At 35.2% G+C, this 19,078-nt stretch overlaps 1 protein-coding gene across 2 annotated transcripts in view; it reads right to left on the reverse strand.

Annotated features, from left to right (window-relative positions):
- Positions 1-3,955: 3,955 nt before the first annotated feature.
- Positions 3,956-19,078, reverse strand: part of LOC111044550 (fibroblast growth factor 18) — a 105,491-nt gene continuing 90,368 nt past the window's right edge. For both annotated transcript variants that reach the window (XM_022329729.2, XM_039427202.1), the window contains 3 exons: positions 17,026-17,152; positions 10,489-10,595; positions 3,956-8,229 (listed from right to left, as the gene is read on the reverse strand). In XM_022329729.2, the coding sequence (XP_022185421.1) occupies positions 7,879-8,229; positions 10,489-10,595; positions 17,026-17,152 (585 nt within the window). In that variant the 3' untranslated portion in view covers positions 3,956-7,878. The remainder of the gene's footprint in view (positions 8,230-10,488; positions 10,596-17,025; positions 17,153-19,078) is intronic.

The following is a 19,078-nucleotide window of genomic DNA, read 5'->3' on the forward strand; positions in this document are numbered from 1 at the left end:
TGCAGCGAATCACAATAAATTAATTTGCGATAAAAACAATATAACATAAACACATATAAATATTATCATTATTCTATCCTAATATATTTCTTGAAACCCAAGTTTCGTTTATTTCAAACAGTCATTTCTTATTTTCCTTGCAGAATGAGATGAAGTTTGTGATTTTGACCATAATTAGTATATTATTATGAGAATTATCAATTTTTGAGACCTCAGAGTTGAAAAATCGTGTACAGCGACCGAAAATACATAAGATAGCGTTCCTGAAATACATAATTTGAATGCATAGACTAGTAGGAGCGATGCGATAGGCCATTACGCGCATTAATCATGGGGGAGGCGCCTCAGCATAACAGTGCTACTTATCCCCCTCCCACCGCCGCATCAATGATGTAACCCCCAAACTATATATATCATTGGATTCAGGAAGAAACGGCCTACAACGTTTATTAGGAGCCTTTTCCTCTACGTCGGCTAATGACTTGAATATTCGAGAAATAACAAAAAGTCCATAATAAAAAAATATACTTTTCGAGATATTTTATTTTTTTACGGAAAAACTATGCGGTTTATCGCAAAAATGTAAATGACCACATTGAAAGCCAGTTATGTGTACATAATATTGAGAAAAAATTAAAAGCTGTACTATGAATAGTAACTGCAGGACAGGCGGTTTATAAGCGCGCGTTTTTTACAACTTACCCCTCCCCCAAGCTGAGCGAGAATAGTATGAATCAAAGTGCTGTGGGCCAGCTCAAACTGGCCCACTTGCTCCGTATATCAATGCATTGCTCCCAGCCAGTCTAGCGCCGCCGGCTTACGTTGTCTTGCCAATACGTTCTTATGAGAGCTAGAAGGGCCTGAATTCTGGGGCCCTTCAATGTGCTATGTAATGATTCGTGGCCATCGTTGAACTCGTACGTATTCTACGATGGCCACGGATGCATTTGCATGGTATTTGAACGAGAATTTTCACCAGTTGACAGTTCAAAATTAATTTATATTGTAGTTTATTCAATAATAATTAACCACATAACCTAAAGCATTTTAAAATGTATTTTACTGTTTCATTTGGGTAGGCCCGGCCCACTTGGCCCTTATGGAAGCGCCACCACTATGTAGTAGGGTACCGTAGCTTAATCCAATTCCATCAGTAGAATTCAGGTAGATGAAAATTTCTTCTTTGAAAAGTAGTATCACTATTTGTGCATTAGTAGGCTATCACTCTTGCCAAAACTCAGTTATGCCAAAAACATCTCCTGTAGAAGGATTTAGTATAACAATTTTGTAGTGAAAATGGAAATCCTATTCATCACTCGATGATGAATTTTTTTGACACAGTAACAAACCACCTTCAATCAACCTGAAATGACTTGAGGAAAACTCCAAGAGTTGTAAATGACATTGGAACTTGATCGAATAAAATAGAGGACTAGCTGAACGTAGATCGTTTAGTAGATCGTGAGCGCGCTTCTCACCAATATGCTATGGTTCTTTCTCAATCAAATCTCAACAATTACATGGATATCTATCTCAATCGCACTCGATGAATCAATAACGAGACAGATCGAGCATCAATAACCGTTTAGGAGAAATATTTTATAAATGGCTCTAATTGGAATCACATGTCTGGGTGTGTAGCAATGGTGTATTAGGTCACAAGCATGCTTCTTCAATCGTTTAGTTTCGAATTTATCATTCGGATTATCTGTCAGTTTAGATATTTATCGTTATAAAATCGACTATTAATCCAATCGATTAAACTATGAATATTCAAGCTTGTAATCATCAATTAGATGACGCCTGTTTTCAGATTGATTTCTGGTATAAATGATGACCTATTCGGGTAGCAGTTGCTTCATTTCTTGGCCACGATGAAATGAAATAGTATGGCGATAGGCGGATATCGATTTATGTATTCATTGGTCGATTCATCTTTCAGCCGTTAATTGTATTATCTGTATTCTCCACGAATATCGGCTGCCGGCAGCAAAAGATCAAACATTCCGCTCGTCTCGATGGAAGAGAAGAGAAAGAAGAAGCCGCTGGTGAGTGCCCCCGTTCCAATAATGGCATTTGAGACGAGGGATTCGCCTCGCCTTTCCCTGATCGGACCTCACCGGTCGTCGTGGCAGGCAACCCCCAACCCCAACCCTTCTCAACTCAGCCTCTATTAACCAATCACCAAAAGCTCACTTCCACACAAACTCTAGCTTCAAAAATATTCTAATAAATTATACACATCGAATCTCCATGAAATGGCTACTACCTCCGAGGGATTCGGGCAATAATGTTCAAAGTCTCCGATCATAATTGGGTCCATTAACATAATTCACTTGGCAGTATGAATTATGACATGCTCTGACGTTGTCTGCCCTAAGTCAACTTCCAAGCTGAAAGCGCGTTGATCGGTTGCTTCATCAGCAGACCTTGTTATCCGAGGCTACCATCATCAAATAATATTTCAAACGAGTACGTTGTGCTCTCTAAGTGATGTAATAAGCTATTCAAGAACGTGAAGGGTTAATAAGCTGCTGTATTCTGTTCCACTCGCTCTCAATGTGAACTTGAGTACTAGTTGAAATTATGGCAAATCTTATAGAGTAAAAGTTACACTATAATTCCTTATGTGAGGACAAATCCTCAAAAACAAAAGCCTTCAAAATAGATAACAAGAGTCATCACTTCGCCGACTCTGCTTTTTCATCCACCACGATCTTCATTATTTCTTTATTCCTCTCGTTGACTCTATTACTTCCACGGAAGTATGGTTTGTCATCCAATATCGTACAAATGGTATGATTCCACTGTCAGATAACGCACATTGTAATCGTTAGGGTTGATAAAGGTTTAAAGGAACTATATGAGAGGTCCTGGCTCAAACCAATAATTTGGTGATTGAATCTAACCTGTATCACCCGAGAAGAAACATCATCAATTTTAAAATTACTATTACAATTATCATCAAAATTATCTCTATCCCATGTTCTGGGGTACCGATAAGTTGAAGAGGCATCACATCTCTTCTGGCAGAAAAACTTGTTCACTCTATACACTTGTATTTGTATTAAAAATATTGATCGAAATACACTTAATTTTAATAACTTGAAGAAAATAATGGGTTTTCTTGTATTTTGGCACAATTTCAATGTGATCAGAAAGTCTGAGACTGATTTACTACTTTATGGATACTTCATATCTGACCCAGAAGGAGTCTAAAATTGGTTATGGACACCCAAACATGGCAGAAACCGTAGAAAGGTTCACTAGTTACAATGTTGAAAACTAATGATAATAATTGTTAACCTTCGTTCACATATATACATCCATTCATGTTAAATGAATAGGATATACCATGATATTATTGCTATTCTATTCATTTTAATGTTTTGAAATGTATATTTTAAATTACTTTGTCTCAAATTATATTCATTTCTCTAGTAATATAGAGCAGATGATAATGAGTAGATGGGTAAATATATGAATTATAATAGAATGGATCATTTTTACTGTCAAGCATTTCCTCACGGAAAAGTGTAATCCGCTTATCACAATTCTTTTCTGGTTTTTAATGAAGAATAAATTCAAATATGAAGAATAATGTGTGCTCCAATGGAGATTTTGTTCCAATTATAGCAAATAAACTATTGACCATTTTGCAATAAAACACGAATACAGTATTTTGATTGGCTAGTTATCTAAAGTTCTCTGATACTTCATTTATATTATGTGATGGCAAGCAGTGGATATGTTCGTTTTCGTAGCATAGATTTGATTGTTATTTGGAATTTTTGAATGATTTCAATTTGTCTTCATCGAGTAAAAACTGAAAAGTGATAAAGTGAATAATTTGAAATTTAAACTGGCAAATTCTAGTGTAAAGTATGATATTAATTTATCTATGAGGTATAAGGTATAAGGAATAGGATAAGGCAATGAATAATCATTGACAAAATCACTGTGTATATAAAATTTTATTTTGAGTAATTATTTTTGACGAGTAACGCGTCAGCTCTATGGATGAATTGCATGATCATTTTTAATATAAATATGATAACTGTAATAAAAACATGAGACAGGATTCTTTTGTTAGGAATTAATGAAATTATATAGTATAAAAATAAATGGTAAATTATAATATAGTGATATATACAAGTAAAAAGCCTTAATGGAATATACTTACATTAATTAATATGTTTTAGAGAACTAGTTACAAACATATCAACATAATAAGAATAATACTACTAGTTAATTTGTGTCAGTTCTCAAATGAAAACTGGGAAACAGAACACTTCTTACAACTTCATATAGGTCTTCAACACTCATCAAGGACTAGAGGCAACACTATGCATAATACAATCTGAACACAAATAATGTACATGAAGCTGAACAGAGACATAGTGATCCCTTTTCTAGAGTCATATTACCATCATACTATGTTTTATGAACTGTCGCATGCTTTGAAAAAATCTACATGTTTTGCATTCCAACATTGTTTTATATCTCTAACAGATACGGTATCTTAATATCATTTTTTAGGAAAAAATTACAAAAACCGATGTTATAGATTCATTCGAATATGGATTAGAACTTGAAAAAAGCTTATTCAATCACGGGATTCAATAGCTTTTGCTGAATAATACTGTTATAAACATTGAAGATTCAACATCATATCATTCCATAAAATAATATTTTCCTTGTATAATAGTAATTTCCTATAATTTGTAATGGGCAGTAGTTGCAATCATGTATAATGTAGTTGTAGTGTGGGACTCGACATTATGAATCACAATTAAACTGAACATTATTCCTTGATGAGTACTTTCATACAACAAGGGAGCACACAATAAAAAAGATAATAAACTGGTAACAATACATTCCTAATACGATCAAATGTAATAATTAAAATACAATTATATATACATCAATGCAATAGTCATCATAAATTACTTAAAGCTACAGATGTTTTGGTCAGTTCAACCATACCTGATGAATTTAATTTATCTTTCTTCTAAATAATGGCACAGAGCAGAATCTAAATATGTAGTACATGTTATCTAAGTAATGCAAAGGCTTACTAAGTCAGTTATAATACGGAATACTATTCAGTGATGGCTATGAATCTCTAAGTCAACATCCAGTAGACAGATCTTCTATTACTTCTACATTCCATAGCAATTATTTCTCCGAATAATCAACTTGGTGATTCCGCATAGATGGTGTATTACTTGTTTGCATTTATAGTAATCTCATTTCTTGTAGCTCTTCAATAAATATAATGTATTTCAGCTATAAAAAACTCTCACCCAGATCATTAAATTCCCACAAATTCACTTCAAGATGATCTGTATACGTCATCGTGTGATGAACTGAATTTGTGAGTTAAATAGGCTATCTGTAAATAAATCTATAAATCGGAGAACTTCTAATTCAAATAAAGGTTGGAAATCAAATCGAGGACGAATTAAATCTTCATGGATAACTAAAAATTGGAATGCAATATGGAATGTCATAAATTTATTTTCTACTCAGTTTCTCAACTGTTCAAAATCGTCTTAAAAATAAAATATCAATACTCGAAAAAGAATAGTATTCAATAGAGTTTATAAAGAAGTGAAGAAGTTTCAATAGACATCATTTTAAAACTAATGTGGGCTACAGTAGCGTCTATGATAGATAACATTAATAATTCAGATATCAATGAGGAAAAACGCAAGGGCTATCCATAATTTCCTTTAGATCGAAGTTATGTAAATATTTAATTGAACGAGACAAAACTATCGAACATAAGCTGGATTCTAAAAAAACTGATAAGAGAATAATATTAAGCTTCCAAGTGTGGATTTAACATAATTGTTACACACATCACAACTCACAACCACAAACAAACCAACTATCAAATAAGGGTTAATGCCACAACTTACTCAACATACATTCTAAAACTCTATGAAAGTCAGCATTCATACAAGAAAGAACTTAAAACGAACAGCCCTTGTGAATTTTACGAATATTCAACACTCACACAAAATACATTTACAATATTTCCACAAATATTTCAATTTTTCTACAACATAAGTAACTTTCAAAAAACAATAAATTAATCATGAATGCTATATATTTACCGTACACAAAGTCTTGACACTGTATCAAAAAAGCCTTAAACACTATAATACATCGATATTTTTTCATAGAAAAAATTAATATCTAAGCTTTCTACATAAATTTATACAAAATTTTTCTCGTTTGTAAAATTATTGTCTTGCATAAGCATTCTGAATCTCAAATTTGCAATGAACTTCAAATGATAGGAAATGAAGCATAATGATATATCTACTATTAAACTATATGCATTTGTCATTGAAAATAGTCTGGAATTTGATTCCAGTAATAGTTTTTTATAATAGTTATAGGGGGATCAGTTTCAGCTGGATTTTATATTCAATTCAATAAGTAGTATTGAATCTGGAATGCATGATCATAGTATGAAAAATCTCATGAAACCCACATAATTTCAATAAATATTAATGCCAAGGATGAATGTGAACCAATAATGAGAACTGAAATGGCATAGAAATTGAGAAACAATACTGATTACATTGGTACAGTGCCTGATCCTTTTAAAACACTAAGCTGAGGTTCCATAGTGGAAAGATTTAGGCCCAATTCTAAAGGCTTGATTTGACTAGAGTGATGTGTTGACTGGACTTGCTCGAGCATGAAATGTAATCCAGACCAGAGTCATTAGTTTTCACTCGAATGGATTCGGAGATTTTAAACTAATAGAATTGTAAAAGATCTCTTGTTGAAATCATGGCAATCTCGTATCTGAGATCCACTCGTACTTTTTGATACAGTGAAGTGGAAACACACTTCATGATTGAATAATCAGCCGACATTAGTAAATATCAATGAGAAATTCCAGAGTTCTTGCTTCTCTCGCTAATACAACATTAAAGTCACTTAAAATTCATCAAACATTTCAACCTTTAATATTTATTTTATTTCCTATCATTGATATACTGATTATAATCTCTGAGAATGATGTGGATCATTTCTTTCCAAAGTAATATTCCTCAGGCAAGTTATTCATGTTTAGCTATGACGTACTCATTGCTCGAATCCTAACATGGCTATTTTACTAATGTTTGATTTGGGATCTTCCTTTAATAATGGTGATTATCATGGTTTTAGCCTAATACTGACGAAGGTTGAAACAGTTCACTTCAAGTATTCATTTAGTCGCTCTAGTGAACTCTTGGAGTCTGTGATTGTGCGTGTATACTCAAATACTCATGTCTGTTTCATTATTCAAATACTTTGTTCGTGGAGAACCATCAATAGCTGACAGGTGATCCTTCTCACCACGGTGAAACTCTCGTTTAAAAAGAATCTATCACGAAAATTCCTAGGTGCCTCATCTAAAAACACCAATATTCACCACTATTTCTTAGCAACAGAAACCATCCTTAGATTTCTCGTCCGGTGACCTGTAACACCTCTTACCTTAAATTCATATCATCTACCTAGACAAACTAGACAAAAATCTTCTGTGTGGTTTTACCTACAGAATCTGACTTTTGGATGAAAAATAAAATATCGTGAAACATCATTAACCGCCACAATAGGATATTCCTGTCCACCAGAAACCATTCACGCATCTTGTTTAAATGAAATGTTTGTTCAGTTCAACTACGATCGACTAAGAGGGTTGTATCACTGAACTGTGCGTGCTATAGTAATGAGGCATCGACGACATACTTTACAGTCAAAGCATATGAACAAAACAGGCAAGTGTGAGAGCGTCGCGTATCGGCGACGCTTTGGTGATTGCGGTCTCTACGAAAGCTTCTCGGCGACTTTGATCGGTGTTTGCGGTCTCTATGATTGGCCGATAAAGTTTCTGTGATGATTGTGGTGCCTTAACCGCAGCGCCGATCGACTCCTCCACATGGTCTCGGCGTCCGATTTGGTGATGACGCCGGAGCCCGACATGCGTCGGTTGTGCTCACCGATGCTGAAGTCGGTGTCGAACTTGAGGAAGTTGAGGCACTTGTCGTGTGCGGCCGATTTCGCTGCCTTGATCTGCTGCTGCTGTTGCCGGTCCCTCAGCGGCCGGCCTTTCTTGTTGAAGCCGATGTAGCGCGACTCGTCCGCCACCGACCTGTACCGGTTGTAGCCGATTTCCAGCATCTCTTCGTAGAACTGGCACATCTCGCCTCTGAACCTCTTCTGCAACACATCCATCCCATTCATCACAATTGATCGCATTGAAAAAATCTGGTGTGGTACACTCACACAACTTTCCTTGCTCATTGAACTGTAAGCCTCATTCTTAAAGGGGAGAATAATTTAGGGGAATAACATAATGACGATTGGCGGCAACATATATTTGAAACTACGATCAGACTACTGTATATGTGAATATATAATATTATTGTTTTCAGAGTAAATTTTCCTTTGTGTATATTTCGAAATTCGATTATTTTTTTAATAGTCGTCAAAACAGCTGTTCTACAGAAGAAATATCTCGACTGTGTTCTTTTACAGGTGCGTACCGATATACGCGCCGCGAACATGAGCAATACACTTTCAATCAGCTGATGCCAAGCTTTTTATATCTGTATTTTACCGTTTCTGTAAAAATACAGATATAGTCAGCTGACTGAAAGTGATTTGCTCATGTTCGCAGCGCGAATATCTGTAGACTACGCATCTTTATAAACTGCTCTACCTACCTCATGCACGAGAAGGAGGTTACAAAGTCAATTTCTCAAGAATGGGGTGGACCCCCCATTAGTTTCCCAGAGAAAAGACTCATGCCAGTTGATAGAGCTGATAAATAACTATATAGGGTATGAATTTGAAAAAAATCGGTCAAGTAATTTTTAAGAAAATCGTGAATAACATGGTTTTTTTTGTAATTATCTGCCATTTTTCTCAAGAATATTACGGAGCTCCTACAATTTTCCCAGAAATGAGACTCATGTCAGTTGATAGGGCTTATGAATAGCTATCCATGGTTAAATTTGAAGAAAATCGTTAGAGCCGTTTTCAAGAAAAACATGGTTTTTTGGTCATTATCCGCCATTTTTCTCAAGAATATTACGGAGCTCCTGCAATTTTCTCAGATATGAGACTCATGTCAGTTGATAGTGCTTATAAATAGCTATCCATGGTATAAATTTGAAGAAAATCGTTAGAGCCGTTTTCGAGAAAACCGTGAAAACATGGTTTTTAAGTAATTAACCGCCAATTTTTCCGCCATCTTGAATTGAATTTTATTGAATTCCTTATTGTCGGATCCTCATGGTATAAGGACCTTAAGTTTAAAATTTCAAGTCAATCGGTTAATTAGGAATGGAGTTATCGTGTTCACAGACATACACACACACACACACACACACACACACACACCACACACACACACACCCAAAAATCATGTTTTTGGACTCAGGGGACCTTGAAAAGTATAGAAAACCTGAAATTGGGGTACTTTAATTTTTTTTGGAAATCAATACTTTCCTTACCTATGGTAATAGGGCAAGGAAAGTAAAAAATGTTTTTGATGAAAAGTACAAGGCAGGAATGATCAATTATCAATATTATCTGTTCATCCTGGAACTAAAAAGTTCATATCCGTCAGCTGGTAGAGTTGGCCTTAAGCAGTCGTCCTTTCAACCAAAGGGCTAAAAGTGCGTTGCTCTTACAATATGAATGAACTGAGTCACTTCCCCCTCGTATACACAGTACAGTATGTGATCATCATAAACATGATTATTATTACAAATATTAAATATGATACAATTACTAATGTCAACAATGTGTGTTCAAGGAATGATCAAGGCGACGATGATTGATAGAAAATTGTTTGCTTTTCCAAAACATTTATCACAGTTTTCCTTGAGAGTTCATAAATCGAATGAAAAGAAGGGTTTGAATGAAGTTACCAACTGATTTGTGAATTAAACCCTCATTATAAAGTCATTATTATTACTATGCTGTATGTTTTGTATGGAGGTAATAATTATTATGCTGTATACAAAGAATAATGTATATTATTCTATAACAGTTGAAAAATTAGAAAACTTTTGTACTTCAATAATTGTTCGTGGAACAACGGTCTTGAATGAAAAATTATCTAATCTTTGACAAAACTTGACACTGCTAGAGAGTGCAGTAGGCCATGATTGATGAAGATTCAACCAGTCTGCTATAAAGAAGTGAGTGATAACATTGTGAGGAGTGGAATGTCAATAGCAATAATTCATTTTCTGTCTATCAAACATTGGTAGATCAAATTCTCTAATCTGGTAGTTCTGGAAATGATAGACTTTTAGATATGACTTGAAAGGTTTCTTCATAGAAATATATTTCGAACTGTCAGCATCAGTTGCGTGTGTAGCATTGATGTTACTTATAAGGTGTGCTGATAGAATGGAGTGAATCTACTGTAGGTGTACGTATGATGCTTTCAAATATTCTACTCACCGAGCCAACAAGTTTCCAATTCCTGTTGAAACAGAGATACCGTTTCGATTCTTCCGCGAATATCGTCAGCTTCACGTTGAAGTTCTGTGACCTGATAGTCAGGTTTCCTGAAACAAACATAGAACAAATTCAAAGCCTTGCAATGAATTCCCAATTTCTGAAATCAACAATAGAATTATCTTCTCAAATTGAGTTGATAGATGGAACCAATCAATCTTTTTCCGTCCATCAAATATTGGTTGGCAAATCCCCTAATCTAGATGTTAAGAGTTGATAGACAAAATATGTGGAAAGGTAAAAAGAAATCAAAAGTTTAATTTCTTACATTAATTCATTATTCCATTAGTGTTATTTTAATCCAAGACAATTAGGCGAATAAATGAAGTAGTAAGTACCTTACCGAATAGTATATTAGTAAGTATTAAGTAGTATATTACCGAATATACAGTACCTCAGTTTTATGACTCGTATTTACAAGTTATTCTTTATTATTTAATATCATGTATATTTTGTGGAAATGAAACAATAAATCTGATTCGAATTTAAGTCTTGGAAGAGAATTTATTTTAGGATCATTGGGTGCCCTGCTGGAAATAAAACGAAAGATTTCAATACTCGTGTACGTGTTACTTGGATGTATGAATTAAATTCTTCATTATTTGAAGTCAGGAAAAAAATTCACTTCATATTCGAATGTATCACATGCTTCACGTCACATAAAATCGTGATTTACTTTACATTCAGAATCCAGTAACACGTAAAATTATAACACTAATCACAATCGTAGAAGAAACAGATATCGAGAGCATGCATAACGCTGTGACAGGATTCCTTGGATTTCTTGAGGTTTTCAATATAAGTTCAAAATACGGTACGATGTACGATCTTTTGGAGCTCAATAGATATAAATCCTTTAGGCTGTTGAGATTCATAAATCTATCATCACCATTCTTCCCAATCTATAATTAATAATTTTCAACTTAGATTCACTCAAGATTGGTCCATCAGTTGATTTTTCGTAGAAGTGAAGTTTTAATTCTGGAAGAAACGTTCAAGCGACCAACTTAGATCGTTTCTAGCTTCAATAAAAATCAAATGATGTAAAAATGTCAATACCCTCTTAATAGAGGCGCTGAATGTGGACAGAACAAAAGTGGGCCTACAACCTACAAGTGAGGCTAAAGTGAAAAATCAACATGAAAAGCACAGGTCCAAGGATGACGGACAACTGCCGGCTGCTTCCTAGAAATGTTGACATACGGCCGTTTCTCACAGTTGATGAACGATTGACGACAAGGAACGAAAAGTGAATGAGAGTGATAGAGAGTAAGTAGTCAGGAGAGGTAGGTGGATAGAAAGAGAGAGATAGTGTGAGGGATCGAGAGTGAGAGTATGACAGGGATGAACGCAAAAGGCGATAGAGTGTGACCGGCTCTCCTCTCCTTTCCACAGCTCTCCTCCATGATTGCTTTGTTCGCACCAACCTTGGGTGAAAAAGTCAGCTTTCAACACAAATATTTGTTTCCCAGTGGTATTCAAACTAAGAAGGAATGCTCTGAGTTTATGCGATGCCCTATGTGTGTTCACTGTTCAGTACTGATTTCGACATTTAATGCCCCAGAGTTTTTTATCAAATGTTAACATTATTGCAAAAAAAACTTCATTAATCACAGGTAGTTGGTAGAAGGATGACTATTGGACTATTGACATTACTAATATCATGGTATGTATATATTTCCCAAACGACAATTTTCTATTTGAGTACGATAAAGAGTGTTCTGTACTCTCTGATTTGGAAGAATTTATCCTACATTCTTTCATTTAGCTCCACTTTTAATATTGAATGGCTTATCAAACATACTCCTCGTTCGAAAGTTTGAATTTCTATGAGATTCATCGATCAAGGAAGTCTAGGACGGAAGAATTCCCTAAAGGTTCAAGTCTAAATATAAGAAAATAATGAAAAAATATATTATCACCTTACGATTAGCGATTTTCATTCCATTTTAATTTTGAGCGCTATCCTTGTCTGAGGATTCTTCGCATAAAATAATCATGAGCTTATTGGATTACCCGTTCATTATGTTGAACTTACTATTGTAATACTGATGAAGCTTTATTCTTCCACGTCTTACTGTTATCACTCTTCCTTTTTTCGATATTTGAATCCAAGCTTTGGAATATGCTCAAATTATGCTAATCATCATGAGCACTGAAATAAAACATTTGTCACAATCATTTTCAATCAATGAACTAATAACTGATGTGGAACGCATGACTCATGTGGAAGTAGGGGGTAGATGTTGGATGAGAGTATTTCTTCACTCTGAATGTTCTCGAAAATTGCAATATTGGCTACTTTTTTGTAGATTATGACTGTTTGATCGTCGTCTTCCTACAAGGATTAGGCAATTTGCCTGTTCCGACTTCAAACTCACCATCACATCCATCTTTTACGGGGTCTGCCCACACTTCTCCTCCCAACCGGGTCATACAACATGACTGCCCTGGGAATCCTGTCGCTCTCCATCCTTTCAACATGATCTTTCCAGTTTTGCCGATTCTCTTCAATCTTCTGCCATATGTTGAGCTCGCTTCTTATATCGACATTATGAAGCCTATCTTCCCTTGTGCACCCTTTTACTGCTCTTAAAAACCTCATTTCGGCAGCCTGTAACCTACTCCATTCTTTCTTCTTAGGTATCCAAGATTCAGAGCCATATAAGAGCGTTGGAATAGCCATAACCTTATAGAATTTAAGTTTTGCCTCTCTTCTGGCTCTGTTTCTCAAAGTCCTATTTATTGTTCCACAAATGGATTGGAATCCATTCAATTTTACATTCAAGTCTTTGTCCATTTCATAGGTTATATCACAACCCAAATACTTGAAGTGTGATACTTGTTTCAGGACTTTATTATCGAGGGCTATTTTAGATCTCAATGGATATTTTCCATGGAAAGCCATCACTTTCGTTTTGCTGAATGATATCTTCATGCCATACTCAGCACTGAGGAGATTCAGATGGTATAATTCTCTCTGCAGATCATCCTTAGTTTCTTGCAATATTACCTGGTCATCAGCGTACCACAGTGAACTGAGAATCATCGTAGGAGATATCTGGATGCCTCCTTGTATATTTTGCTTCCAACTTCTACACAATTCATCAGCATACACATTGAACAATGTTGGAGAGAGCAGACAACCTTGTCTTAAGCCAACTTTGGTGCAAATTTCCTTTGTTGATGAACCTGAACAATCCAAGATTATAGTCGTTCCATGATACAAGCTCGTGATAACCTCAACTAGGTGGATTGGGAAACTTCTTCTTATTTATTTTTCAAATAATAACTGTCGATCTACTTTTTCAAACGCTTTTTCGTAGTCTACAAATGTAAGGTGTGTAGCTATATTAAATTCTACTCGTTTTGCAATTATCTGCTTTAATGAAAAAACATCGTCAATACAAGACCTTCCTTTTCTAAAGCCGGCCTGCTCTTCTTATAAAAGCACAACCAAAATTTTTCTGAGCCTATTGTCCAAGATTTCACTGTACATTGCTCAATAAACTTATCCCTCTATAATTATTTGGATTATTCCTGCTGCCTGCTGCCACTTTTTAAAAAGTGATATAACTATTGCTTTTTTCCAATCTTCAGGAATATACCTTGAGGTCCAGCACATGTTTATCAAGTGAAGTAGGCGAAATTTTAAAAGTTTGCCTCCATATTTCAGTAATTCTGAGTTTATGTGATCCAATCCTGTCGCCTTTCTATTCTTAGTCCAATCAGATCAATACCATCTATCTTTCTTTGCAACTGTTGTGCTTTTTCCATAAATGGTACATCACTTTTGTACCACAAATCCTTATAGTGCTGAATTCATTCTTCTTTGCCTATGTTTTCTATTTTAGCCATTTCCTTTACATCACCATTGAGGTGCTTTATTAGTTTATAGGCAACTTCCTGCCTCCCATGTAAATCATCCTCAATTCCTGAAATGAACCTGTCCCATGAGTCTTCAAATGCTTTCCTGACAATAGTTTTTGCTATATTGCGCTTTATTCTATAATTTTGTTTTGCCTGATCTGTTGGAGATTGTAGTAATAGTTTGTAAGCCTTCTTCTTATTCCTTATTGCTTCAGAAATCTCTTCGTTCCAAATTTTCAAACCTTTTTTTCTTTTTACGTGCCAAGCGTTTCGTAGGCTACATCTTTTAGCGTATCTCTTACAATGTTCTATTCTTCCTCCACCGATGATGCAGTTGGCCGCATAGAGAGCTTCTGTGTTAGTCTGGTCTGATATTCCTGACACTCTCGGTTTGTAAGAGGTAGACCTTATAAGCTCAGTTTTCTTCTTTTTGTGTGAGTTTCTTTCTTTTCCTCCACTTGGTCCACATCTGTTAGTAGCTGTACACCCAACAGATGACTGTTTGATACGTGTACTATATATAATTTTCAATATATTTTAAATGTGATTTTTAATGATTTGGCTCATATCGAAAGATAGGAGCCCTCAATGTGAAGCACTTCGTTCCTACATTTTCTAATCATTAGTTTGGATGTGAATTTAGTTAATTTCAAATTTGACTCGGGTGTTAGTTATTGTGGGTGAGGATCAAATTGAAATGTTTTAGATGATGATTTGATGAGGAATTTCATAAAATTGAAAACTATAACAATAAAAACAGAGAAGTTTCTGTTAGTAGCTGTTGAATTCTAGAGATACTAGAGTTGCTGATGCTCTGTGTTTCCTACTTAGGTCCAATAAGTTCTTAGTGAACACACACAACAAAAACAAGAATACAAATAAGCGGCCCTATGCGCTTTCAAGAAGGACTGCATTAACATGTTTGCTCTCCTATCCCGTTCCAGGTTTCCGACCATTTTGTCTTGGGAAAACATTTAAGAACTCCAAACTTATTGTTTGTTTGAAAACACCTCGATGTCGAGTAGGTCAAGATTTCACCAGGGATCACATTCCTTTCCGAAGAGCAAATAGCTGATACAACACCTTTCGAGTTCTCAGATGAATTCACGGTTATAAAGTCGGGGATGTTAGAAAACGTTCATTGATATGCATATGAAATGATGAAATTCATCATTGACTATATTGCTATTTAAAAAGTTGATTTTCAAAATGTATTTTGTAACAGAGCATTTCAAATAATCTGTAAAAGTAGGAGACCTTCTAAAATAATTCAAAATGATAAGTACGGTAGAGAATGAGAAATATGATGCCATAGCTCAAAACAATAAGTGATATTTGTCATAATAATAGACTATTTCAAAATTAGGCGCAAATCTCCAAGTGATCTGCCAACTTGGCGATAACCTCAATATCCCTTATTCAAACAGACGATAATTCAAACAGGCTCAATCAAAATTGAATCCTCATATTTTGTTAATTCTTCCCAACCACTAACAACCTTAATTAAATGAACTTAGTCAATTCAATCACCTCACTATCCCTAGCTATCCGTTTCCCTATTGATCAATGGAGGAAATAGAAGATACGTGAGTGTGACGAAAGTATGATGAAATTTTTGTGTCTCGTGTCGTGCCTTGCATGTGGGAAGAAAACTTATGCTGCATCCGAAAGCGTGTGTACCGGAATCACAGTGGACCTCACCAGATAAATTTCTGGAATATTTCAGCTGAGTGGTAAGATGAAATAATCAACTAGAATCTTTGTTTTTCCGATTATCCAACCCCAACCTATCATGACGGAGCGTTTATGAAATAATACACATCAAATTAATTGAGAGATGAAATAAGATGATTTAAAATTTATTCCGGATCCATTATTTTTGGAACCATCTGAGGATGATTCTATGAAATTGGTGCAGTGCCAAATACCTTGCTCTTTGATATTCAAATGATCGAATTCGAAGTAAACTGATCATAATATGAATATCATAGTATAATAACATAGAAGAAAAGTAACATAATAAGATATCCCTTGGCATAGGTCGTTTATGTTCCAAATTTCAAGCCGATCTTGAGTTTGTCAAACTTAAGCTAATTACTGTCGACCACTGTCTATTATTACTGTTTTGTTCTTAAGCTGATTACTGTTGAATACCACTGTCTATTATTACTGTTTTGTTCTTAAGCTGATTACTGTTGAATACCACTGTCTATTATTACTGTTTTGTTCTTAAGCTGATTACTGTTGAATACCACTGTCTATTATTACTGTTTTGTTCTTAAGCTGATTACTGTTGAATACCACTGTCTATTATTACTGTTTAGTTTTAAGAGTGTAAGAACGGCACAGTATGAGAGACTACTGTACCAGCGTCACAAAGTTTCGAGGACTATCGAGGGCTTTAGTAACATTTGCAACATAAATGCCCTATCATACCATTGGATGTCCTCTTATGCTACATTTCCCCCATGATACGTATAACTATTCAGAATAATATCATAAAATATCAAATGAGGTGAAAAAGAATTCCTCCCTATTCATTCGTATATTACATGGGAGCATACAATTTCCCACGTGTATTATTCACTCGAGTTTTATGAATTTACTTACGGAATTTGTTGGATTTGATGTCGTCGGCGAGAACACGTCCTTTCATGTCTATTCGCACGTCGCTGCTGCTGCAGTCGTTGTAGAGACGAACTGACCGAGTAGAGGGCACTGCACCGCACATTACAACCTACAAACACCATCACATCATCAAGTCATAAAATCATCACAAGCATCATCTACAAATTCATGAGTTGAGCGTGAGGGTGATAGGGTTAACTGTTAAGATAAGCTCATAAGTTGATGAAATATAATAGATAAGTTGATAAGGTAAGGAAGTTAAATCACATGGTATATAAGTATTATCCTGCACATGTTTTTGTTCTTCATTTGCTATGGTGAAGGTCTAGAATAGTGCCACATCTACATAAGGACGAGTACATGAGCAAAAACATTCTAATAGCAGAAATAATAGATGTAGATTTAGAATGTGTATGTAGATTTCCTAATCTTATGAAAATTACTACCAAGGACTAATCCCCAGTGTTAACTGTGAAACGTATCAGTTCAGCTCGTATTGCTCCGCATATTTTTAAGTTATATAACAAAGTATTTTTCACTATTATTAATAAACGTATGGAAATTATTTTTGTTTTCCAAAGTAGGCCACGCCATTACTATTTTTTGAGTTGCGGTTTGCATAATCAACCCCTTCACATAGAACTAGAAATCTAAAACTATATTGATTCTATCCTATACTATTCATTGAGCTACTTCTGTTTATGTTTATTTGTTCATATGTTTAGATGTTTAGATGTTTGGATGTTTAGATGTTTATATGTTTGTATTTCACCGGATCTCGAAAACGCCTCTAACGATTCTCACGAAATTCAGAACATAGTAGGTTTATGATATAAAGATTCGATTGCACTAGGTCTCATCCCTGGGAAAACTCGCTGAAGGACATTAAAAGGATAATTATTATTTATCCTTGGAAAACAGCTGATAATAATTATTTCGTCATCTGTTGGTGATGGAAGTGAGTGAGCGAGTTCATGTGTGTGGGACTATGTCAAAATTATGACTCAGCTGTAATCATTCAATCAGGTAATTAGTGCCGGTTGCAAAAAAGCCGGGTTATTTTCAATCCTGATTAATTCCAGTAGATTCTTTTTACTTTCCTTGCCCTATTACTATAGGTAAGGAAAGTATTGCTTTCCGAAAAAAATTAAGGTACCCCAATTTATGAATTTCTTTACGTTTCAAGGTCCCCTGAGTCCAAAAAAGTGGTTTTGTGTGTGTGTGTGTGTGTGTGTGTGTGTGTGTGTGTGTGTGTGTGTGTGTGTGTGTGTGTGTGTGTGTGTGTGTGTGTGTGTGTGTATGAGTGTATGTGCGTCTGTGTACACGATATCTCATCTCCCAATTAACGGAATGACTTGAAATTTTAATTTTAAGATCCTTACAGTTTAAGGATCCAATACGAACAATTTCGATTGAATGCAATCCAAGATGGCGGATAAAATGGCGAAAATGTTGTCAAAAACAGGGTTTTTCGCGATTTTCTCGAAAATGGCTCCAACGATTTACAACAAATTTATACCTAGAATAGTCATTGATAAGCTCTATCAACTGCCTTAAGTCCCATATCTGTAAAATTTCCAGGAGCTTCGCCCCATCTTTGCAAAGTTCGATTTTAGATTTCCAATTATCAGGTCTCAGATATGATTTAAACGAAAAATTCCGAGTGGAAAGGATTGAGCATAAAAATCTCTACAATTATGTCCTAACATATTCACCTAAAATTGAAAATAAGCTTGAAATTTGAGAAAAAATGATTATTCAATTGCAAACTGTTGGCAACTGTTGATTCTATTGAATGATTCACTATGAAGAGATAGCAGACTTCGTGTGTCTCCAGCGTTATTGTCCTGTCATCAGCTGGCTTGGATCTTTGAATAGTAGACTTGAGATGCGCGTGAACACTAGCGTCAGGTGATAAATTTTCTTAACGGCGAGTAAAGTTGTGTGAGCGCGCCACACCAGATTTTTGAAATGGTCTTCTCTGATTTGGTTCACGTGAAGTTAATCAGGATTGAAATTTAACCGTCTTTTGTAC

Source organism: Nilaparvata lugens, chromosome 4 (assembly GCF_014356525.2).
Source record: "Nilaparvata lugens isolate BPH chromosome 4, ASM1435652v1, whole genome shotgun sequence".
Classification (NCBI taxonomy): domain Eukaryota; kingdom Metazoa; phylum Arthropoda; class Insecta; order Hemiptera; family Delphacidae; genus Nilaparvata; species Nilaparvata lugens.